Source organism: Cetorhinus maximus, chromosome 12 (genome assembly GCF_964194155.1).
Source record: "Cetorhinus maximus chromosome 12, sCetMax3.hap1.1, whole genome shotgun sequence".
Lineage (NCBI taxonomy): Eukaryota > Metazoa > Chordata > Chondrichthyes > Lamniformes > Cetorhinidae > Cetorhinus > Cetorhinus maximus.
Genome location: NC_135890.1, coordinates 91,527,978 through 91,554,101, shown reverse-complemented (window position 1 = coordinate 91,554,101; position 26,124 = coordinate 91,527,978). Strand labels below are relative to the sequence as shown.

General features: G+C 38.5%; 1 protein-coding gene across 13 annotated transcripts in view; it reads right to left on the bottom strand.

Moving 5' to 3' along the window:
* mtmr3 (myotubularin related protein 3) overlaps positions 1-26,124 on the bottom strand; it is a 100,966-nt gene that overhangs the window by 14,255 nt on the left and 60,587 nt on the right. For 10 of the 13 annotated variants that reach the window (XR_013578192.1, XM_078554094.1, XM_078554085.1 and 7 more), the window contains 12 exons: positions 23,022-23,104; positions 21,007-21,173; positions 19,390-19,486; positions 18,430-18,543; positions 15,735-15,934; positions 15,439-15,570; positions 13,480-13,591; positions 12,951-13,149; positions 11,940-12,125; positions 10,356-10,526; positions 9,033-9,178; positions 2,751-4,215 (listed from right to left, as the gene is read on the bottom strand). Coding sequence is in view for 12 of the 13 variants with exons in the window: in XM_078554094.1 (XP_078410220.1) it covers positions 2,751-4,215; positions 9,033-9,178; positions 10,356-10,526; positions 11,940-12,125; positions 12,951-13,149; positions 13,480-13,591; positions 15,439-15,570; positions 15,735-15,934; positions 18,430-18,543; positions 19,390-19,486; positions 21,007-21,173; positions 23,022-23,104 (3,072 nt within the window). In the remaining variant the exon portion in view is untranslated. The remainder of the gene's footprint in view (positions 1-2,750; positions 4,216-9,032; positions 9,179-10,355; positions 10,527-11,939; positions 12,126-12,950; positions 13,150-13,479; positions 13,592-15,438; positions 15,571-15,734; positions 15,935-18,429; positions 18,544-19,389; positions 19,487-21,006; positions 21,174-23,021; positions 23,105-26,124) is intronic. The other 3 variants (XM_078554088.1, XM_078554091.1, XM_078554095.1) reach the window with 1 other exon arrangement.

Genomic DNA, 26,124 nt, shown 5'->3' with positions numbered 1-26,124 from the left:
CAAAGCCAATTTGTTTCCTAAACATGCTGGAGGTATTTCAAAAGTTTGCCTCAGCATGTCATTGAACTGAATCTCAATCTTATGACGTCTTTGAGTGAGACATCAGATATTTCAATCATTTAATGAGGAACACATTAGCAGCAAGGGAACTAAAGTACGTTCCCTCAGTCTTCAACAATAAATGCACAACAGTAGCTCTTACTTATTAAGCTGGTAGTTACATATTACATATGCAATTCCACTTGCATTCTAGTAAATTATTTATATTCTGCACACCTTTTAAAAAATTGAACTATATGACTACACAATAACCATCCATTCTGAAAACTTAACCAATATAAATTGATACCAAATGTAAATAAGTTATTAATTTTATTCAGCACAATCTTCTAATAACTATACACAAAACTATTAAATACTCAGATGTACAAAATAATCATTTGAATAGACTACTACTACAACTTTGTAAAATTTTAGGTGAACACCAGTTAAAATTTGTTAATTTTTTATAACCCATGATCAACAAAATAATTGCAATAATTAATGCACTCGTTCCAATCAAAATGTCAGTACAAAATACAATGAAAACCACAAAGAGATATTTAAATACAACCTATGCTGTTACTTGATTTATTTTTGTAAATTTGCATTTTTCATCTATTCCAATGGGATGAACTATAGTTGGTTTACAAAAATGAAAGCAGGTAGGAACAAGAAAATAAGCACCAGCACACACTGTTCTTTCAGCCTATTTAACTGTGAAATTTTAATACCATGAAATAATTCTATTTGGGGAGACAGATTCTATTACTCCATACTCCACCATGATGCTTTGTACAATAGTGGAAATGATGGCCAATTTTAAGGCAGTTTGTCGTTGTTTGGAAAATTAAACTCAGAACCACCTCTAAACTAAGTTACTGGACCAAATTCCTGATTATGCACATTATTAAAATTGTCGAGTCTGTAGCCATTTATACTAACATCCAATGAATAATCAGTGTTGAGTTTTGAACATTAAAAAAATAAAAAAGCAAAAATATTTCTAGTTTTAATCATGTTGGAATATTTACTGTGTAGTAATTCCCAACAGTTTTGAGCTGTTACATATTGGGAAAGCCCGTTTGTTTTAAGTCTTGGTTTCAAAATCGTGATGTTTGCAATGTTAGGGATTACATTTTTATTTAAATTACAAGTTATACAAAATTTCAGGCTGCAATTTTAATTATAGTATATACATTGTTTGATCCTTTTTCTGTTGCTCTATTTGAATCGTCACTAGTTGTTACATCATTCTCATGTCAATATTGCATCACAACTTGCATTAATATGGAATAGAAAAATGTCACAAGACACTTCAGAAGTGTGATCAGGACATGAATACAAAGACAAAGGAGTAGACACTAGAATGGGTAGCCAAAAGCTTGTTCAAACAGATCGGTTTTAAGGAATGTCTTAAAGGAGGGGCTGGAGGTAGAGAGGTGCAAGGATTCTAGAATTAGGAGTAATATAAAAGCAAAATACTGTGGATACTGGAAAGCAGATAGGAGTAAGACAATAAAAATATTTCAGCATTCCCTGTTTTTATACTAAAGGTTTTAGGCAGAAGGCATTGCTACTGATGGTTTGTGAAAGAGATGAGGGCAAAGAGGCCAGTTGGTGGAATGGAAAGTTTGGGGTCTGTAAGCCTGAAGGAGGTTTCAGAGATAGGGAAGGGTGAAGTCACGAAGGAATCTAAAACCGCCAATGATAATTTTAAATCTGAGGTATTCAGGAACCAGGAGTCTCGGTGGATTTGCAAAAGGAGATTTGAAGTATGAGCAGGACATGGTGCAAAATAGGATACAGGTAGCAGAGTAATGGATGAGTTCAAATTTACAGACAGTGGAGGATGGAAGGCAGTCCAGAAGAACATTGGAATAGTCCAGTCTAGAGATAAAGGCATGGATGAAGGTTTCTGCAGTAGATAGACTGAGGTATGAGTCATAGTGTAGGGGTGCAACTTTACAGAGGCTGTAACAGGCAGTCACTGAGATTGCAAACAGTCTAGTTTAGCAACATATTAGCCAGGAAGAGGGATAGATTCAGTGACTAAAGTATGGCATTTGTGGCAGGAACTAAAACTAATGGTTTTGGTCTTAATGATTAGCTGGAGAAAATTGTGGCTCATCAAAGACTGGATGCTGACAAGCAGTCAGGTAAGATAGAGGCAGTGAAGGGGTTGAAAGATAGAGCTGCGAGTCAACTGCACACATGTAGAAGCCCACCCCATGTCGATGGACAATGTTGTCAAGGGAAGCTGGATGGAAACGGTCAGGACCAAGAATAATCCTTGGGGGATCTTGGAGGGAACGTGCAGGGTTACACAAGAAGAAAACCCATTAATGAAGACATACCATCTATAAGCAAATATAACAAGAACGAAACCAAATGAATATAAAGTTTAGTATGATATCCTTTGTTGTACCAACAGATCACTCGAGCAAATGAAAGCATAAAGACTCTCAATAGACCATCATGATCCAGGCATTGCCAAAGTTGATCAACAGTAGTGTAAACGCAAGACTATCATATTGAGAATAAATGAGAGGTAGAATAGTTGTTAACAAGCCATCAACATTGAACCCAAACTATTAGATTAAATCGAAAACAAAGTATCTGACAGTTTAATTACAAATGAACTGTAAGTTGTACGCAAGAAAACTGTACAGTCAACACTTAGGATGTAAGGAGAAATTTCCTATACTTACCACTTCATCACTAAAATCTCCATTAAAACGCAGAGATGAATTGCTAAAATGCTGACACTCCAGCCTGCTCCACAGTTCTTGTACCTGTTTTTTCAAAATTTCTACCTCTTGTTGATGCCCTGCTTCTATCTGACGAAGTCGCTGTTGAATAATATCATTGTACGTGGCCAGCCCATCATCATCCAAATGGCTTCGTGCAGGTTGATCTGGGCTTGCCACTGGCTGCTGTTTTCCAGAGTAGTAATGTGGCCACTTGGATTGGGGGTTTCTAAAATGGCCGGATGGAAATTGCAAAGAGCTGCAACTAGCTGCAGAAACTTGTCTACTTAACACCACTTTTCCCCTCAACTCCTCTCCGTTTATACAGAGTCCATTAGCTGTGATATTTCTTTGAGTTCCACTTCCAAAGTCTGCTGCTTTATCCATTACTGTATTTTCGCTACTGACTTCTCCGTTAGGAACAAATCCATCTTTACATTCACTTAACGACAAGGCACAAGGAGGAGGCTGTGTACTCTGAACGCTTTTATCTGAAGTCCTATGTAGATCAGTTGCAGATCTTGGTTTCACTACCATATCCTGGTTTTCAGTTATAAACGGAGAAAAATCATTTTCAGAGTCTACAACAGGTACCAATGTACTATTGGCTCTGGTATTCAAAATAAGTTTATTACTAGAGTAGTTTTGTGGCACTTCCTGCTTTGCTCCATCTTCTGTTAAAGTTTCAGTAGAACTCTCCAAAGTAGATATCTTCTCCTCCAGCTTGTCTGGAGTGGTTAAATGTGCTAAGCAAGGTTGTGTTTCTGGTTCAATATTTGGGTCAATAACATCCTCTGCTGCAGTACATGGTTTTGTATAACTTGATGGATTATCAGCAGCAACCTTTCTGAACCCAATGTCTATACCAGGTAACATTTGAATCTGATTAACAGATGCCAAGAACCCATCTTGGGTCTCTTCTTCTGAACTTGTAATAAGCCCAGAAATAGGCTCAGTATTTTTTATTTCATTAATCGACAATGTTTCTGAAGAGTCTGTGACAAAAGTCACCAACTGATTATTTAGGCCACTGTCAAGTTCACTTTCACTACTTAAAGCATTTACGACTCGTTTTAATTCTGTTACTGTTGCATCCTTCGACTGCTCCTCTAACCCACTATCATCTTTAGAGGCTTCTTGTAAAATATTCTCCATTTGACCTTCCCCAACACCAGCGGCTACAGAAAGTTCAGCTCCTAAGGGGTTCTTTCCCAGCCTTCCCAATTCCAGTGCTTCACTGTTGAAGGAATCATCTAGTCCATTCCCATCCATCATTCCCCCTATTCCAACACTGTTAAGTTCCAATGACTTGCGATGTTCCTGCCATTTCTCATTTAGGCTTGGATCACTGGAGCGTCTATTTGCTGTAGGTCCAGGATTATCGCAAACTGTTGTCAAGTTGTCAAATGATCTAGTCTTTGGTAACCTTTGGTAACAAAGATATATGTTTATTAATTAACTGTTTAATATATTAGTATTCATGCTAGTTTCTGCCCTATAAACCTAACACTATCCACCAGCAGCAATATTAGGCAGGCTATTTGATATATCTAGGATGCCGAGTTAAGGTTTTTTTTTAACGTTCAATTGATAAAACCAACCACTTTTCTAAAAAGAGGTCAACACAACTATTCTCACAATACACCTTATAGCTATAAGCCCTTCGAAGAGCACACCCAGTGCAAAGAAACATTGACTTTCTTTTAAAAAACGCATCTGCATTAAACTGGAATTGGACAGTTTAATGCTGTGATCCACTGGAGAATCTTTCCAAATTCATTAAATTTAAAATCGACAATGTTAAACTGGAGGAAATCAATCCTTCATTATCTGGGTTGAATTTCAAGCAAGGCTCTTTTTCAAAGGAAATGTAGACCTGCTGGCTTCTTTCAGATGCCACAAGGCAAGTTTCTGACACCATCTTCCTTCCCAAACACATTTTGCTTTGTCCTAAGGTTAATGCTCAAATAAATTCTTAGGGCCAGAACTTCTGAGGAGTGGCATTCACAGTCGGATTGCCATTCTGCTCTTTTTTACTCTCATTAGTCGGGAGCTGCATATTTCTCGTCCAACCTTCCGACCTGGGCTGAGTGAGAAAAATGCAACATTGCAGGTTCTCAAGGCCTTCAGTGCTGGGCAGCAGCATCGAGGAAAGTGAAGCCCCACTCCCTTTTTATGGCACGAGGGGGCAGGATAGGTTGGCGGCAGTCGTGAGGGTAGTTGGACTTGGAGGGCCGGGGTGGGGGGGGCGTGCACGCACTGATATAATCACCCAGGAGTTAGAAGTGGTTTTAATTCTAACTTTTCCTGGGTAACCATTCTGCTAAGCAAGTCAGAACCATCCAAAGTCTCCAATCTAAATTGGTTGGTTCCCAGTGCAGCGTAATTGCCCACTGAAAGTTTGAACTTCCCGGGCAATTGCCATGCAGTCCTTGGGTGGGGACTTCCGACAGGGGAGATCCCCCAGGCCATCTTCTGGGGTACCTTTTGGGTATGACCCCCTGGAGAACGGATGTTCTGAGTCAGTGTGTTTGATCTCGTTTAGCATCCAGATGCAAGCAGTCAACTGTAACAAATATTAACAGAAGGTAGCAGTTTCAACATTAAATGGTTTATTTAAGGAGGATACGCAAGTTAATCATGAAAATTATTTGGTAAATTGCAATTATTTATTTCAATTTCTTGCCAATTTAAAATCATTTTTCTATAATGTGACACCAAGCTAGGTGGCATAGTCAATAGAGCAGAAGTTGCTAAGTGACACATGATAGATTAAGTGAGGTCAAAACTGTGGCAGATGGCATTCAATATAGCAAAGTATGAGTATTTTTAACCTAAAGGATGGATCAGAGTATTTTGTGAATGGTAATACGCTAGGAAATGTGGAGAAGCATAGAAATTTGGATGACCACATACAGAAATCACCAGGAGCTAGTGGACCGGTACTAAAAGTAATTAAAAAGGTTAATAGGATATCAGCTCATATTTCAAGAGGACTGAAATACAAAAGGATGAAAGTTATGTTAGTTTTTACAGAGTTCCATTTAGATCTCATTTGAAGCACTACATTCAGTTCTAGATACTATATTTCAGGAAGGATATACTGAACTATATTTCAGGAAGGATATACTGATCTTTATAGTTTAAGTTTGATTTGTATTTCTGTATGTGTGTTAAGAAAGGTCAAATTGAGTTTTAGTTTCACTTTAAAAGGTGTCTGCATTTCTAATGGGTGTTTTACGACTGTGGCAGTTAAGTTAAACAAACAAGAGTAGAGAAACTGGGCTGTTGCCTAGCAACAAGGGTCCAGACAGGCAGGTCCCTCCCACAGACACAGAAAAACTAAAGAAACAGCAGTTTTGAATTCAGTTTCAAGCTAGGACTCGAGAGAGACTGGACACTGGGAGAGGGAACAGCAGAGTGAGAGCAGGGTACAGTGCAGATTCACCAGAATTATGCCACGGTTAAAATTATGAAGAAAGGTTGCATAGATTAGGCTTGTACTCCCTTGAATATAGAAGATTAAGGGGCGATCTAATTGAGATGCATAAGATAATTAAAGGATTTGATAGGGTAGATAGAAAGGAATTATTTCCTTTGATGGAGGGAGTCCAGAACAAGGGTGCATAATCCTAGAGTTAGAGCATTTAGGGGCGATGTCAGAAAGCTGTTCTTCATAAAAAGGGTAGTGCAAATCTGGAGCTTTCTCCCTAAAATGCTGCTGAGGCTAAGTCTATTGAAAATTTCAAAATTAAAATTAAAATTAATATTCTGTCATGCAAAGAAATTTAGGGTTATGGAACCAACGGGGATAGATAGAGTTAAGATACAGATTAGCTATGAATTAATTGAATGGCAGAACAAGATTGAGAGGCTGCATGACTTCACAGAATCTCAGTGCAGAAGAGGCCCTTCGGCCCATTGAGTCTGCACCGACATGTGAGAAACACCTGACCTACCTACCAAATCCCATTTACCAGCTCTTGGCCCATAGCCTTGAATGTTATGACATGCCAAGTGCTCATCCAGGTACTTTTTAAAGGATGTGAGGCAACCCACCTCCACCACCCTCCCAGGCAGCGCATTCCAGACTGTCACCACCCTCTGGGTAAAAATGTTTTTCCTCACATCCCCCCCTAAACCTCCTGTCCCTCACCTTGAACTTATGTCCCCTTGTGACTGACCCTTCAACAAAGGGGAACAGCTGCTCCCTGTCCACGCCCCTCATAATCTTGTACACCTCGATCAGGTCACCCCTCAGTCTTCTCTGTTCCAACGAAAACAACCCAAGTCCATCCAACCTCTCTTCATAAATGTTTCATCCCAGGCAACATCCTAGTGAATCTCCTCTGCGCCCCCTCCAGTGCAATCACATCCTTCCTATAATGTGGTGACCAGAACTGCACACAGTACTCTAGCTGTGGCCTCACCAAGGTTTTATACAACTCCAACATGACCTCCCTACTTTTGTAATCTATGCCTTGATTGACAAAGGCAAGTGTCCCATATGCCTTTTTCACCACCCCACTAACATGTCCCTCTGCCTTGAGATCTATGGACACACACACACCAAGGTCCCTTTGTTCCTCAGAACTTCCTAGTGTCATGCCATTCATTGAATACTTCCTTGTCAAATTACTCCTTCCAAAGTGTACACCTCACACTTTTCACGGTTAAATTCCATCTGCCACTTATCTGCCCATTTGACCATCCCATCTATATCTTCCTGTAGCCCAAGACACTCAACCTCACTGTTAACCACGCTGCCAATCTTTGTGTCATCCGCAAACTTACTAATCCTACCCCCCAACATAGTCATTTATGTCGTTTTTATAAATGACAAATAATAGGGGACCCAGCACAAATCCCTGTGGTATGCCACTGGACACGGGCTTCCAGTCACTAAAGCATCCTTCTGTCATCACCCTCTGTCTCCTACAACTAAGCCAATTTTGAATCCACCTTATCAAATTACCCTGTATACCATGAGGGACCTTGTCAAAGGCTTTGCTGAAATCCATATAAACTACATCAACTGCACTACCCTCATCTACACACCTGGTCACCTCCTCAAAAAATTCAATCAAATTTGTTAGGTATGACCTCCCTCTGACAAAGCTATGCTGACTATCCCTGATCAAACCTTGCCTCTCCAAGTGGAGATAGATTCTCTCCTTCAGAATTTTCTCCAATAGTTTCCCTACTGCTGACATGAGACTCACTGGCCTGTAGTTCCCTGGCTTATCTCTACAACCCTTCTTAAATAGCGGAGCCACGTTAGCTGTTCTCCAGTCCTCTGGCACCTCCCCTGTGGCCAGAGAGGAATTAAAAATTTGGGTCAGAGCCCCTGCGATCTCCTCCCTTAGCAGTCTGGGACACAAATCATCTGGACCTGGATGATCCACTTTTAAGCCTGCCAACATCTCCAATACCTTGTCACTCCCTATATCAATTTGCATAATCCGGTTCCTATATTTTAGGATCAATTAAAATGTTGAAGTACACACCACCAAATATCAAAATATACTTTAATATTTGTATTTCCAAATTTAAAACATCAAGTCAGCTTTTGAAAAAAGTTGGACTGCCATATAATTTTAAGAGTTTCTGTGCACAAGAAATCATTGTGAAGATGATGGCAGTCAGCAAAGGACTGAAATTTACTTCAGAGGTTTCCCTTCCTCTGGAGTTTAGAAGAATGAGAGGTGATCTCATTAAAACATTCAAACTTATGGAGGGGCTTGAAAGGGTAGATATTGAGACGTTGTTTCCCCTGGCTGGAGGATCTAGAAAAGGGGCGCAGTTTCAGAACAAGGCGCGGTCATTTCGAACTGAGACGAGGAGAAATTTCTTCACTCAAAGAGTTGTGAATCTTTGGAATTCTCTACCCCAGAGGTTTAAGGCTGTGATAGACAGATTTTTGATTTCTCAGGGAATCAAGGGAGAAAGTGGAGTTGAAGTCCAAGATCAGCCATGATCATACTGAATGGCAGGGTAGGCTCAACAGGCTGTATGGTCTTCTCCTGCTCCTGATGCCTATGTTATGTTCTTGCCAATTTAATTGTGGTGCTAAATAAACGTAAGGCCATATAGAAGGCTCATATATATATGGGTCAGTAGATTCGTGATTAAATATTTTCCCAAATGATTGCTTCATCTCACATTACCAAAAATCCCTGCTTGTTCATAACAAAAGTTGTAATGATCTTACTTCGCATGAGCAGATTCTCAGCTTGAATTTACCTTCCCAATGGTTGCTCTTCAGGGATGGACCTTGGAACTGGATAGGGTGCACAATGGTCATCAGCAGGAGTTGAGGGAGATGAATTGGGGATGTACACTGCACTCCAAAGCATCAAATTCCTTACATGGCACACTGGATGCAGTACCTGGTTTAGATGTTGAAGTGTTTTCATTAGGACATGTGACACACAAATGTTGACTTTTGAATATATTTTCTTTTAAAATGTTTATATTCATTAAAAATCAAATTTAAAGATTGTACAAATATTGTATCATTTTCTTTCAAGGAAGATTGAGCATTAAGTATGAACTAAAAACAATAATAATCAAAAAGTACACAATCATGATCTTAATGAAATATGATCAACATTGATCTCAGGAATGAAAATTGTAACAAAAACAAAATACTGCAGATGCTGGGAATCTGAAATAAAAACAGAAAATGCTAGAAATATTCTGTAGATCAGGCAGCATCTGTGGGGAGAGAAACAGAGTTAACATTTCAGGTTGAGAACATGAAATGTCATCACCTTGAAATTATTATAATCTTTGGTTAATTGTCATTGTTACTGGAGTACAAGTAATGATTCTGGTTTTCACATGTTATTTCCAAGTATTGAACAATGCCAAAGTTAATGCTCTCAAAGATTGTATACAATGTGCTAGGATGTCCAGAAATCTCATCTCACAGGCGTTCAAATATTTTACAAATTATATAACTCTAACTTGAAGATAAAATTTTATATCCTGCATAATCAGATTTATCCTACACTTATTTCATTAAAAGCTGAACAGTCCTAAAATTTGACTTAATCTTTTAATTTCTTCTCACCAGAAATTCAATTTTCTACTGCTTGTGTCCTTACAACTGGATTTCTTTATCTACTTAATTTCTATTCCCATTATTTGTAAATGGTCCCATAATATAAATTTGATGAACAAAATTAATTAGAAGCCTCCACTCCACTGATAAACTTTGCTTTGAGGACCACAAGGTGCTTGAAAAATAATAATGACTAATGAAAAATTCCCAAAAACATTCTAAAGCATACAGCATCAATTTCAGTATTCATGACTGACTAGTTGCTAATTTAGATGTTTATGTAATAAAGCAAAGGCATACAATCCTGACCATTTAACTGGCCTTCTATGCAGCTATATGCCACTGTCTTTTACTGAGTAAAATGCTAAATAATCTTTCTGATGTAGTAAAAGATAATTTTGTATTGAATTAAAATCTTAAATTAATTATAAAAGCAGAAGGAATCAAATGATCACTATGTACCACAATCATCTTACAGAAATGGACGTAAGCAAACGTACAGTTTCAGATTGTGAGGTGTACAGGAGATTTTTAAAGGCTTTGTTAGCAGGCCTCAATAGGGACCAAACAGAGCAGGTTCTTTCCTGAGTATGTTTCTCTTCACGCTCCTTTGCGCTGTTGCACAGGAATGTTCCAAAAAGGCAAGAATATGTATGCTGCACCAATTTAGCCTAGAATAAACAGATAGGAATAAATTATTAAAGCCATTTATATTCAATGTTGGTAAACTAGTCTAATCAAAAGTGTTAGGAAATAGAAACAGTTTAAGTTATATTTGTGTTTGTGGCTGTTAGGAATGAGTTTTAGCTTTAAAGTTTAAGTTTGACTTGTAATTCTGTATGTGTGTGTTTTAAGAAAAGTCAAATTGAGTTTTAGTTTCACTTTAAAAGGTGCCTGCCTTTCTAATGGGAGTTTTATGACTGTGGCAGCTAAGTTAAACAAACAAGAGTAGAGAAATTGGGCTAACACTACTGAGCTGTCACCTAGCAACAGGGGTCCAGAGAGGCAGGTCCCTCCCACAGAAAAACTAAAGAAACAGCAGTTTTGAATTCAGTTTGAAGCTAGGATTCAAGAAAGGCTGGACACTGGGAGAGGGAACTGCAGAGTGAGAGCAGATTTCCTAAAAGAACCAAAAAGGTCCCAAGGCCAAAGGAGTGAGACAGAAACATGGGGAAAGTCCCAAGCAGACCTTCTAGTCAAAAGAAGGACAGGTACCTGGAAAAAGGTCCTGTTATGTGAAGTTAAGAGTGAGGGGCAGAGAGAAAGGCTCCAAGCTTCAGATTTAAAGAGACAAAAGCTGCAGAGAGCATATTTAAGGTGAGAGCAGCTTGCAAGAGGCCAGAAGGTCCAAAGAGACAATTAAGGTCTGTAACTCTTTGCTATGGGCATGTGAAGCAGCAGTGTGCTGTTGACAGCTGAGTCAGTGAAAGAGTGCATGGAAGACAGCTTCAATACATGTGGTAACCCAGGGAGAGGAATACGCAAGGAGAGTTCGAAGCCCTGGAGGTGAACCTTTGTGGAAGGCGTCTGAGAAATAGCTTTGGTTTGGGAGAAGATTCCAAGGCGAGCTCTTAGAAAGTGGAAATTCGAAACCCATGTGAAAGATAGAATGCAGTGAGACCAGTTGGCTCACAGTGTGACATGCGTCTGGGGGGAGTTGAGGAGAGATCCATAGCATCTGGTTGAGGTGGCACTTGGTTTCAGAGTGTGGTGTGTCTGACCACAGGGTGCCTATTGGTTTACATGGACTGTGTACTTACTGTGAACATTATAGTATAAGATAGCTTTGTAACGTGTGTTATCCTTACAAATCTGTATATATCTGTAAAAGGTTTGGTTCTGGGTGAAGGAGCATTGTAATATAGTTCATCTTTTCTTGGTTAATAGATGTTTTACGCTTTTGTTAAAAGTTCATTAGCTGACTCCGGTGACACTGTTCAGTAGCCTCTCTCCACGTATCTAAACAAAAATAAAAGTTAGGATCTATCAAGCTGGGTTCCACCCTGGGATCAGGCTTGTCCAGTGGTAGCCTCAGCTGGGGGTCATAATAAAAGGGAAAGTAGTGCTAAAAAAACTCTACTTACAAGGAATGCTTCATTAAACTCAAACGAACAAGGGAACTGTCTTTGTAACTGATGGACACAATCCAGCCATTGAAGAAACACAGGACAGCGTTCATTAAGATCATCCGAGTTTTCACCATGGCCACAGCGATCAGCAAATTTATGACCAAAATCCAGCCATTCCATTTCCACCAGCACCTGAAAACCCTGTAAAATATGTAGCCGTTAGCATTAAAACTCACACAGCAAGTGAATTTCAAAAATAGCAGTATCATTGGATGGTTTCTATTAACATTCAAAAATTTATCATTGCTCTGATTTTGGAACATGAACTAATACTATGGATAAATCAGTTTTTGTTGTTTTTGACTGCGTGTGTTATAATATGGCTTCCTCAAAACAAATTACTCATCTGGCTGATGTGGTGATATGAGTTTATCACTTGAATAATCATGGTATGCTAAATATTTTCAACATATTTTTGCATGTCTAAACTAGTAACAAATTCTTATAAAAGGGTCTATTCCATGCAATGTATAATTTCCAATTATACTATCAGTAGTAATTTGTTTTCTTTAAAAAAAAAATGCCAGATTCCATGATGCACATATCTAAGAACATACATCATGACTACTTAACATTTTTAATTAGGTCTTAACACTCTGAAAACATGTGTTCCAATGATTTTTATTTGCACCTTTTAAGCTCAATATTTTCAGAGCAAAACATTAACATTTGAGACTTGAGTGTATCCTATCATTACTGTTGATGAAATGCAAACTACACATTTCAATTCATCAAATAATTTCTAAATTTATCCCGACTGAAGATTTTTATTCTTATTACACAAGCGAAGCATACTTTAAAACATTTTATAAGTTCAATTAAACAGAGCTTTCAGAAATGTACATGCTTTGCAATATCATCTCTATTATTTTCAAACTTTAACTTTCCTGTTTGGCAGTGTTTAATAAACTGCTAATGTACTAATGTAATGTGCTAATGTCCCCATAAAACTTAACAGACACACACCTCTATGGTTCTGTAGTAAGGATCCAGCAGTAATTTTGATAGAGCCACTATTTGTGGTGTTCGGTCCCAGCCATCAGAACAGTGTACTAAAACAGGCCGCTGGTCACGATCGACTGCATTAATTACAAGTAGCGCTGCTTTTAAAAGCATGGATAGATGCTGAAGCCATTTGGTACCTTCTAAAGCTGATAACCAACTGCTGATCAAAAATCAAATCAATCAGGAAAATACTTTAGATGAATGTGTGTCCCTTTGCATCAAACAAATAAGACATTGAATGTCGCTATTAGACGTAAGATTTTAATTTTCCACACAGCTTTGCAGTTTTTTTGCTATATAAAATGCTGATGTTTTAACTACAATTTGCCAAAAAATAAAAATGATGATTTAAAGTCAAACCCAGTAGTTATTTTGTCTGTTTAAAACAAAACTTGTGTTCACTTTCCATATAAGTGAAAAGTATAAACAAAAATAAAACTGCTAATTTTTCCCCAACTTTTGAGCAAAGAAGAAAAATTTTAAAACTTACTTGGCAGGATCCGGCATCTGTGTACAAAGAAATCTCAAAGACTGAAAACTTTTCCGAATGGAATGAATGTTTGCCATACCCATGAATACTACTTCGCAGTTGGGGTAATATTCTGAAAGAGAAATAGCATTTGGAAAATGATAATAGTTACATATAAAAATTGATAAAACCACTCTTCCATAAATGGACTGAAGAAAGCCCTTATCCTAATGCTGAAGAATTACCTCATCCTTTCCAACCTGATTTTAGGCATTTTGCAAACACAGGCCAGGGATTTCAATTTCTGCTGCTGCCTGTCGACAATTTTCTCCAACAAAGCGAAGAGCACTGGGGGAGGGGGCGTGGCGCGCAAACAAGGTGGGGTGGGGGGAGAGGGAGAGAGAGCGAGCGAGCGACCAAGCACGCAAGTTCCTATTGTTCAGCGGTGCTGATAAAAGGGACATGGTAAAGATTTTCGTCTTGCACTAATCAGGACACTGCATGACTACGAATAAAGGAGCAAACAACAATTTATACTGTATAAGAAGAGTGCTGACTGATTAGTGAGTGGACTCGATTGTTCATTGTGCAAAATGCAGGTAGGATCTCACACTTGGAGTGAAGAAACCAAGTTTGATTGCTTGCAGGTACGAATAACTTGCAACATCTTCCCAGTAAAACAACCTGGGCCCCTTTAAACTTCAACAACCAAGCCACCAAGTGTTTTTTCCGGCTCAATTTAGAGCAGGTCACCTGTCACCTTTATTTTTCCTTTTTACTGTAAATTTGGACGGGGGAGGAAGAGCGCACGCGAACACGGGTGGGGGTAGGAGGAAGAACGCGCGTGAACACGGTGGGGGGGGGGGAGGAAGAACGCGCGCGAACATGGGGAGGGTGAAGCGAGCGTTGGGGGGGGAAGCAAGAGCTAGAGGAATAAAGCTGGAAGCATTGACTAGAGGGATGGTCTCCAAATCATCTCTCACGGTCAAAGTCAGTTTGGGGAGTAGGAGTCTTTTGGCTGGAAAGTGCAAAAGGAGCCAAGGATAGTTTTGGTTGGTTCCTGGATGGACAGAGTCAAATAACCGTGGCAGGGGGCTTTCAGTCATTGTAGAAGTTAAATGGAGGATTTTTTCTGTAGTTTAGGGTATAAGTTACGGCTGAAATAGTGTTGAGTCAATGTTGCTTTCAGGTGATTTCAGTAAAAGTCTTACAACTTGATATCTTATTGTGTGATCCGCAATATTCACTGGAAGGTCGAATTTCTTTGAATTTTATTGGTCTCTATGGGGATTATTACCTGTGCATATGATTTCCAATCTCATATACTTTTAGAGGATCACCTCTTCCATACAACTTCTTTTGAAGTGAAAAACCAAAATTTCTCTCGCGTTTCCTCCTGGCTCAGGCTTCTCCAGGTCAGATATCAGTTTGATTCTTTTTGCACTTGTGTTGATGTTTAAATGTCACCCTTGTGTCTAGATGACTAGGACTAGATTGACCTCCTGAATTGAGATTACAAATTTAGTGCTGCATTTTCTCATATTTATGTTCTTACTCACAAGGGTCCAACTCAAGACTGCCCAAAGTAAGGCCAGATAAACCCTTTGCAGCCAACACAGAAGATAATCTGCTTAGATGCAAATCTAAGTACAACTTAAGCCCAGGTTCCAATTGTGAAAGGTGTATGCTTTAACTTATTATGTCTCCCAACTTTCCAAGTATACATATTTACCATTAATAAATACCTGCAGAAATAATTCCTGTGAAATACTGACAGATACAAAGTAGTCACAGTAGAGAGATAAGGGAGAACATTCATTATATTCAGGTATTAATCAATAGACAACCACTTGATCCAAAAATCTGCCATTATTAGCCCCCTAAAGGCTCGTTTGCCATTTCTACAAATCCTGAAATACAAGCTGCACCAGTTTTAAATGCTCTTTCCAACACTATTTATATTTTTATGCTGATACTCACCAGGGCATTCACACCCACCACCCTTTGCCCTGTTAGCCACAGCTGCTGCATATGACCTAGCATCCAATATTAGAAGTTTATGTGGTGGACTGCATAAATTTTCTACTCCAGCTGTATTAGTCATTGAAGAATCTAAAATTAAACGACAATTAATTCATATCAATGCTGTGAACTAGCCTTATGAACAAACTAATCACATCAGCAAAAGTGCCACTAGAACAATATGACATTGACCAAAAACAAAATTTATTCTAGCTGCTCAGTGATATGCAAAAATAAAGCATTATAACTCTTACCAAATTCTCCATCAGATAGGTCACTACCATTAGAAAAATCTCGTATACAGTTGCCATTAACATGTTTGGTGGGACTGCTGTCCATGGCACAAGCTTTTGCAACAGACTGTATTAGGTGTTCATCATCTGCATTTCTCCAACCCCACCAGCTGACTTCCGGTTGACCACTACGTGCAATCACTGCTCCGTTGCCCTGGTGCCTGAAATAGCAAAAGCAAGTATACTTGTTTACATACTTTTAAAGTATATAAATTTTTATTAGTGGTAATGATTCAATTGTGATTAATTTTAAATTAGGTAACTGGATGTGGGAGTTTCACCATTAAAGAATAAAGATTGGGTAGCATAAATCACCACACAAGGTTCTAGATCACAGCCATAACACAGTGGGGAAACAATGGAAATCAGGTCTGTCTTTTTAAAAATTTATTTACCTATTTATTTGTAGGGGAAGTAAACAAGAACAAACAGGTATTTTGTGCACCACACAGAAGCCAGTTTCAAAACAGCAGTGGGATAGACCCAATGACAAGGTGTCTGCTTAACGTAGCCAAGAATGTTACAAGATGTGTAAAGATCCAAGCGAAACATTAAAATCCCTTTTCTAAAAAAAAATACCATGGGTATAATTAATGATTGCAAAGTGTGCTAGGACATGCATTTGTGCCTATGGTCTAGGATTTCCTGAGTTTCAAATCTTGGTGGCTCTGCTGTAAGAGACCTCAAAGTTCAGGTGTTGAAGTGTAAGAGCGCATCATCACAGATCTGTCCTCATATCTTTGTGCATTAGGCTCAAGAGTGCCACTGGTACAAAACTGGGGGTTGTAGGGAAGATAAAATGATAGAAAGAATAACCTTGACAACGGATGAGATTTATTACTGTGGGATCTTACTGAGGAACTGTTTTGCCATGTTTGCCTACATAAATTGTCACTACACATCAAAAATAATTCATGAAGTGTGAAGCGCTTGTAACATCCAGAAGACATGGTGTGGTATATAAACTGATGTTCTTTTTGCTTAAGCATGGTCAGAAAAATGATAATTGCTTTAAAAACTGCTAAAACCTTTAGAAAAGGTGCTGTTATTTTTAAGTTTGACATTTCTTTGAACTTCAATAGCTGTAATGTATCTTTCTTAACTTTTTGTAAGCTGATGACACAGTCTTAAAGAAAAAGCGAAAACACTGGACTGGACAGCTCAGCCCGCTCTGAAGAGTCATGTGGACTCAAAATGTTAACTTGGTTTCTGTCCCTGCAGATGCTGTCACACCTGTTGAGTTTTTCCAGCATTTTCTGTTTTCATTTCAAATTTCTAGCATCTGCAGTATTTTGCTTTTATTAGCTCTGCAAGATAGTAGTCAAGCATACTGTGAAAGAGTGGTGAAAAGAAGTTTCCAGATCTATGTTGTGCCAGCAGAAGTTGAAGTGTAAACAATTGCTCAAATGCAGAATAAAGGAAACCTTAAGTTAATTAAAGAGCATTTCAGCCCAGCTCATTCTTATAAAACCATCAGCAACTGGTTCATTGGCTGAAGCAGGACATAAGCCTGCTTTTCCAAAAGAGGAACAGTATGTATTGTCAAGACAAAAATAAATGTGCTTTCAACATTCATCTTCAGCTTTAACTGCACTAACTTTTTCTGCAAATTTTTGCAAACTTTCTCTTCAAGGGAAGAATACACCAAGAACAATGTGGAAATAAAACAGTTAAGAAAACCATCAAACATATGCATATGAGCACAAATATACCAAGAAGCAGCATACAGTTAAAGGGCATGCAAAGCTTGCAACTTACTTTGCTTTTCTATGCATCCATCCTATCTTTTCAGTTTCCATTTTCAGTAGATTATGCATTGATTGCATGTGTGAAACTAATGTAAGTTGAGAGCACACCACCTTTTAACAAATTTAGCTAACTCCTTGTTGGGAAAAAAGCAGCAGCCATGTTGGTAGGTGACAGTCTGAAGAGGGAGTTGAACTTGAGGCAGCCAAGACGGCTGCAGTAAAGAAAACAGGAACAGAGAAATCTGAGAATATTTCTAAAAATTGGGCAGGGAATTTCTGAAACATAGGGGTTTAATTTCTTGCCAAATATTGCTGCAGAAGATGCTGTAAGCACACATACAGTGATCTGAGTCAACATTATTGTGTATTGAGCCCAAAACCACTCAGATGGAATTAGCCATCAAGTCAGGTGGTCAGCTAGCAAACTGAAAAGCAACTCAACAGAAAAGTGAATATTCACTAAACTGGTTTTGAACTTAGTGAAGTCATAAATGACTGTGTAAAGACAGTTTACAGATGCCTGCAGATAGCTCATGAATTGCAATGCCCAAAAGGCATCTTGAGGAAATCATTTTCCCGGTTAGACAACATTCTGTAACTGCTTAGCAACAAGCACTTACACAAGTGGATACCACGCTTGGACAGTTCAGGGTATGTTCATTTTCAAAGGCATGCTATGTCGGGTGAGAAGAATTTACATTAAAAAAGTGACAGAATAATTTCAATTACTGGGATGACAGGTTGCTGTTAATGTGAAGGTGGACAGTTCAATGGATTCTTCGCATAAAAACGAATTTCAATATTTTATCATAGATATTTCTCCTCGAAAGAATGAGCTGAAGGACATGTTCAAATGCACACTTAGTACTAAGCTCATTTTGACTCATCTTTATGAATCAATTCTTCACCTGTAGACAACACTTGGAATCCTCTTCCATGATCTAAAGTTTCCAACGCTCTCAAGCTCTTTGTCAGTTAACCAAGCTGGTACAAGTAACTGCTGTGGGTAACTAGCACACAACCTGCAATTTGAGATAAACAATATTTAGCCTAATACTTTTTTCATTTAGTAACGCTGACAGTCAAAGAATACAAAAGACAATAAATGAAAAGAAACATCTTTCACTTACATAACACCTCAAAATATAATTAAAGCACTGTTTATTATTTCCTGGAACTCTCTGCCAGTAGGATGGTGGAAGCAGAGGTGATAAATGATTTGCAAATGAAATTGAATGGGCACTTGAGGGAAATAAACTTGTAGAGCTACGAGGATTGAGCGGCTGATGGGACTTTTTAAGATTGCTCTACATGGACATGGACTCAATGGGACAAATAGTCTCCTTCTGTGTTATTATAACTAAAAATTAGAGATATTTAATGGTACCAACATGTGTTGTAACAGAGCAGAGCACACTATACTTGCCTGTTACACAACTATAAAAATGTTTTTATTTCAAACATTTTAACCATGTTCAAGATAATACATAGAAAGTTTTGCTATTTGAACATGTTCTTTTGCTAACCTTAAGTATTCTAGTATTTAATAGCACAGGAGTTTTGTGTTCTGTTCAGGGAAGTGATTAACTTAGTTTACAAAAGAATCAACATTAACTTAAGTCAGATGATAACAATAATTTTGGATACATGCACATAAGTTATGATACAACACAAAAAGACAGTATCAACCTAACTTTCATCTGACCGATTTTCTAAATGTGAAATAACAATGACAAACCTACTCATACTTTCAATGGCTTGCAGTAACAGAATCAAATATTTGTGCCCAATCGGTCAACACAGGTTAGAAAATTAAAGAATCAAATAATAAGCATTTATCGGAGCAATGGTGGTAATCAATTTCTTACTTGTATTTATCATTGATGTTGGTAATCCTCCATGCATTTTGCATATCAAAGCACATTCGTTCAACCTCATTTTTAAATCTTGAAACAACATGCTCCCCTGAAAACAAATAAAGGTGAGATTACAGAAATGGACAACTTAAGTGGCTGCTCCTTCTCTGCCTTCATAAACTATCAGTAGCTTCTTCAATTACTCAAAACATTTGAATTGCAAATCTCTAGCATAAATTATGATCTATTGAACGTTCACTGTGAATGAAAAAATATTATAGTTGAGATATCTGCTAGCTATGACCACGACATTGAAAAGAAAAATCTCCATGGGCAGGATTTCCCGGTTGGTGAGCGGGGGTGGGGCCCGCTCGCCGACATGTAAAATGAAGCGGGGTGACGTTGGGCGGAACTCCTGATGTCACCCGTCATTTCAATTTTCAGGTCGGTGGGGGCTCAGCCGAATCAGCTGTGCGCCCACCGGCCTGTCAACGGCCAATTGAGGCCATTTAAAAAGTGATTGCAGTAGTTAAAGGACCTGCCCGTCCAATCTTAAGGTTGACGGGCAGGCTGGGAGCCCTGGCAGGCTTCAGAGAAAGCATGAAACCTCATCCACGGGCGGGATGAGGTTTCATGTAGGTTTTTAAAAATGTAATAAAAGTTTAACAAAGTGATGGACATGTCCCAACTCATGTGACAGTGTCACATGAGGGGACATGTCAGGGAAATTTTATTTTTCTATTTTTAACATTTTTACGTTTGGAGCCTATCTTCCTGAGGCAGCACTTAGCCTCAGGGAGATGAGTGCGCTCTTTTGCGCACATGCGCGAAATAGCACACACTCGGCTTAGGGAATCCCCTCCCGCCGCCGCCCCGCCCGCACAGGGAGCGCATAGCCCGCCCATGTAAAATGGCAGCACGCCCCCAATTGGGGGCGCCAATCGGAGGCACGCTTGCATGCGCCCGCTCCTGAACTTCCCTCCCCCTTGATGGGGGGGAAAATTCTGCCCTATAACTTTTACCTGGCTGATATTGGGATTATGGTTGCAACCATGTTAGTCACCTTTTGATACCTCACTCAAATAACTATGCTTCTTTCTGTACTGGCTTATTTGACTATGGGACATCCTGAGCTCACTCATTGCCCATGCACAAATACTTTGCAGTGAGGATCACTCAACAGTGATCAAAAGCAGGGATTTTAGTTTATTTTTCCCTTCCTTAGCCTAGCGGCAGTGAGATCAACTGTAGTGCCCCTACCACACTCCCAGCTAGGACTAACTAATTTCAGAGAGATTCGGTAATGAATCTTCAACCTCAGCAGTTGTATTTCTGAAATGACAGCATGTCTTTCAAATAATGATTTTGAAATCCAGAACTGAGCATTTTCAGGCTATAAACATCAAAGCTGGTGAAGATTAGTGCCTGGGGAGGGAAGGAAGGGGAGAAGACCATTGTTTACATTGAATATATCCAGCAACAAAAGCAGCTCCTGTCAGCCAAATTCATAAATGTGGTTCTTGACATTTGCAAATGTTTTGTTATAAAACCACTTCCTTCCTGAGGAAAATATCATGGTGAGGAAATACACTTTACATCTGGAGAAATTAACACACTGATGAACAATACCTGGTCGACATAAGTTTCCATGTTGCTCTTTTTCACTAGCATATACATCCATACACCAAGCATGGTAAGCAAAGGCAAAGAGATCTTCTATCCTTGCTGGTGGTCGTATAACATTGTTTATACGTTTTACCCACTCTTGACATTGCTCAAAGGTAGAAAACTGACACCTGTTCACGTTTAAAAAAAAAATCATATGTATGAAATGGGTTAAATGGAAGATGGTAAAAATTACAAAAAATTCAATGCTCATTTATACGATGCCATATATTTTAACTCTTAAGGGCACTCAGCAGATTCCTTGTTAATGGGCATGTTTGTTAAAGGAAACAACTCTTTAGACTTTGCATAGCTTCAGCTTTGGCTCAATCACAACACTCATCTTTGAATCATAAGAGTCAAGCCCCTCTCTAGACACGAGCACATAATCTAGGTCAACAATGTAGTGCAGCAGTGAACAAGTGCTAAGTTGTTGGGAATACTGTCTTCTCAGGCGGGCATAACAGATCCCTTGACACTATCCAAAGAGGAACATCGTAGCTTTCCTGGTATCGTGGTCAATATTTATTTCTTAATCATCAGTATTAAAATAAATCATCTGGTTATATATCTCATTGCTATTGGGGAGATCTTGCTGTGTGCAAACTGGCTGTCACATTTCCCTATGTCACAACAGTAGCTACATTCAAAAGGTACTTCATTGGCTGTATAGCATTTTGGGCTGATACGGAAATGGTGAAATGCGTTACATTAATGCAAATTCTTTTATTTTCTTAACGGTAAGTGTACTGCATTTGGGAACTAGTTTTAGGAACTTACCTAATCAAATTATAATAGATAAAATGATTATTTGCTAATCTTCCTGATTTCTTACAAGAAATTATTTTTGGTTTATATTACAAAATTATATTACACAAGTCAATTTCCCATGGTATTGCATACAGGAATTCAAGATCAAGTGTAATGTTAACGTCAAGTGGGGTCAGAGGCCAGGGGATAATCAGGTCAAGCTTGCAGCCTTACTCTAGTAAAGTCATATTCTTTGTTATATATATTATGCTATTTGGAGAAGAGAATTAATGCCTGTAAGAGCATAGTTTCTCTGCTGCACATGTTAAGGAGCCTCATAGACACAAAACATGAATGTTGCAACATGATCACTGGAAGAAGAGTGGAATTACAGTGTAATAAGTTTATGTGGACAATTTCATTATAAATGTGAACATTAAATTTAGTGGCAAAAGTTGATAAAAACAGGTTTCTGTCATACAAAAGGAAAGCTAGTTTTGTATACAGGAAGTATGCATAGACAGGCTTTTAAAATATTATAGATCGGACTCAAAAAGAAAAGCTATGCTGGAAAACTACACTTGAATCAAGATGCACGCTAATCAGGCTCAACTGTATATTCCAAAGTATTTTCAACAGAATTGCAGATACCCATTGCCCACCAGTACAATGCACCAATGTGTCCCTAATACTGCATTAGAGTACAAGTTCATGCATGCCAATTCCCCATGTCTCAAATTCACACTTAGCAGGCCATCACTTGGAAGCAAAAATTGAGCACCTCAACCAAGCCTCCTACTCTGCATTTCCTTGCAACCATTTACAAATTAGTATCAATGAAGGCATGGCATAGGATAACCGTCATCAGGTTGTTTAATTGTGGGTGGTATTTTTCAGGGCAGGAAGGAGAAAGTAGAGTTCAACAAAAGCCTTTCCAAGTCCTAATAAATCAGGTAAGCACTTTTATGATTCTCATCGTGCAACTAATTTAGGTAGAATTACCCCAATATTCCACAGGCATGAAATGTTTGCATGATTAGTTTGAAAATTTTATAGAAGTTTTAAAAAATGTCAGAATAACTACAAATGCATACTGTTTCCATAAATTTGACATTAACATATCTAAAAGAATATGCCTTTAATCTAAAATACACTTAGCATTATACATACACATAAGTTAAAAATCTAGAAACAAATAAATTTGGATCAAAGGAGATGCTTTTTTGTACCTGATAACTTTGCAGTCTTTACAAGTCAAATGAAGCTGGAACATTTCACGGCATTCAACACTTTCAATCAGCTGCAAAGGAACCTGTCAAAAGCACCACATAAAAATAGGTAATTTTACAATAACCTACACAGAACATAAATCCTTTAAAGGCAACCTACTACAGATACACAAGCTGCAAGACAAGTAGCTCTAGGGAGATCTGCATTGAGCCAATGAAAGCAAAAAGTCGACTTAATTTTCAAACACAGTCTGAAGCTTTTCTTTTACTGCAACTATAAACCACCAGTTAATAGCCTTGCATTCTAGTTAGATAAACATATTCTGGCAGGTAGTCCAATTAGAAATGATTATAGTCTTTGACCAACACAGGGAAATTCCTGCAAGCTTGGTTGCCTTTCTTTTGATTATATAAATCTCCCATTTATCATCTTAAGGTTATACCATTTTTATAATTTGTCATGCCAATCATGAGAAGTCAGTAGTAGTTCTGTTTCCCAATGCCTTCCTCCATCAAACTTCTCATGGAATTGTTTGCTGACAAGTTATTGGAATCAGTGTGAAGTATGCTGTTTCTGTATTTTGCTCAGGTTTAATACAGTCTTGCATTATGCAAGGATGTGCATATACCAGCCAGATCAATAAGCTGTTTATTCACATGCCTGAAATGGTGGTAAATGTAAAGCCTTTAGAACAACAAAGTCTCTGAAGAATTTCAAATGTAGTAATCTTGATACAAAAGTTTTAATATGAAGTATTTTTTAGCAATATTTTTCAATGTTTGGGGTTCAAACTCTGATAGGCAAAAAGATCCAAACCAATATAAAAACAAAAAACTACTGCGGATGCTGGAAATCCAAAACAAAAACAGAATTACCTGGAAAAACACAGCAGGTCTGGCAGCATCGGTGGAGAAGAAAAGAGTCGACGTATCGAGTCCTCATGACCTTTCAACAGAAGTGAAGGCTGTGACTTGACTGTGAAGTCACTTCTGTTGAAGGGTCATGAGGACTCGAAACGTCGGCTCTTTTCTTCTCCACCGATGCTGCCAGACCTGCTGAGTTTTTCCAGGTAATTCTGTTTTTGTTTAAGATCCAAACCAATGTTATTTTTGTTATAAAATTTTGCATCTGTACATATTTCTGGTCAATCTTTTCCATTATAAATTCCCAAGTCCATATTTGGAATGGCAACTGCCTATGTAGACTTAAGAGTGGAGCAGCATCACTACCAGCAAAGTGTAATGACTACAGTATAAGTTTACATAGGCGATTTCCAATATATGTGAGAATGTATAAATTTATAATGGAATGTAAAAATAAGAACAGAATGTATGATTTTAAAATGGAGACTGAATTGTGTCTGGTCCAATTGTCCTCTGCTTTCTAACCTGCTTTATCTGAATATTGTCCTAGGTCATGGCTCCTCATACGCAATGACAAAGACCGACTAGATTAGTATTAGTGCCACAAAAGGTTCCAGACAGTGCAATGGCAATGAGGGCATAATTTTTACAAAAATTGCAAAATTGGTTGCAGGGCATCTATAAGTCCCAGCACACTTGTGCTGAGGTGGCAGGGAGCAGTGCCAGAGTCCTCCAACAGCAAGATACACGCTGCACTATCAATGGTTCAGTGGTAAATGTTAATGCTGTCCAAACTTCTGCGTACAAAGAATTCTAACTGACAGTAACTGGGAGAGCTCAGACAGAAGTTGTGTTTGTAGCTTTGTCACATGTAATGTATAAAATAAGATTTGTCTTGCCCCAACCTATTCAAATCAATGAACAGTGCTGCAATGGTTACATCAGTCATGACCAGTAAGGATGTCATATTCCTAACTTAAGATATGGACTTCAGTCAAGGTAGACTCTGCAAAAAGTGGACAATATGCATCAAAGATGGCTGCCTAAGGCCAGGTGACTTTTTGTGATTTCTGCGCAAAGGATTAGCTCATGTCTGAACATACTTTTGGAAGTTCTTAAAAATGCAAGTGACCGATAACTTGAAATCAACAGACCCCCCAGACAGGATGTGTTTGAACTCAACATTTAAGGAGCTACAGAAAAACCAGATCATCGTAAGGAGGTGTGAACAGCCACCATTAATAGCCCATTGTGTAGCAATGGCTTTTAACTTCAAATCATCTCTGTGGGCAATAGGAGTATTTACCTGAAGAAGGGTTAAAAGGATTCGAAATGTTAACTTTGTTTTTTTCTCTCTCCACCAATGCTGTCAGACCTGCCGAGTTTTTCCAGCATTTTCTGTTTTAGCTACAGAAGTATTTATCATGTGGTTACATGATCAAAACTGACTTCAGATAACAAATCTTATTACTCCAGTCAACCCAGGCAGAAACAAGTCAGTCTGCAAGCCAACAGGACAAGGAGGATCATTCTCCAAGTAGAATAGAACCCTGTCTGAACAACAGGTCAACCCAGACAATGAGAGTGGGGAGGGATAAGTTGTCTTCACTTGCAAAGACCCATCTCCACAGAAACTTGGCCATGACTTGGGAGACCCAGAGGCTTCCAACTTCCATTCATCCAAAAAACCATGAGAGGGGACCCATCCAGGTCTGCAACGCACGCATCATGAAGGACTGAAATTTGGACACATGATTTACTTCTTTTATTTCTGTTAATAACCTAAACGCTTACTTTGTCTCTAGAATCCATCTTTATTTGTGTGCAGGAGGGAGTGAGCACGTTTACATTTTAGGGTGTTGTATGAATAAGCATTCACTTTTCTTCTGGCTTAAACTTATCCGAAAACCTGTTTCATGTTTTATTACTGAAAATCACTCAAAAAAGTAAAACACTCCCTCTAAAACACATCTTGTTGCAGACAAGCGAGGGGAGTTGAAAGGGGAAAAGTTATTCCATCATCTCTTTCCCACTTGTTCCACAGTATGGTGCCATTGCTTATTAAAGGAAAATTACCAGAACATCTATTATTCATGCTTTTTCCAGAGATGTTGCTGTAACATATTTTCCTGCTACAGCAAATAATTAAAATACATGTAATTTCCTTTGACTAATCATGAACAACACCCCACTAATCATGAGCAACACCCCAGAAGATTGACTAGTGCATGTAAAATGT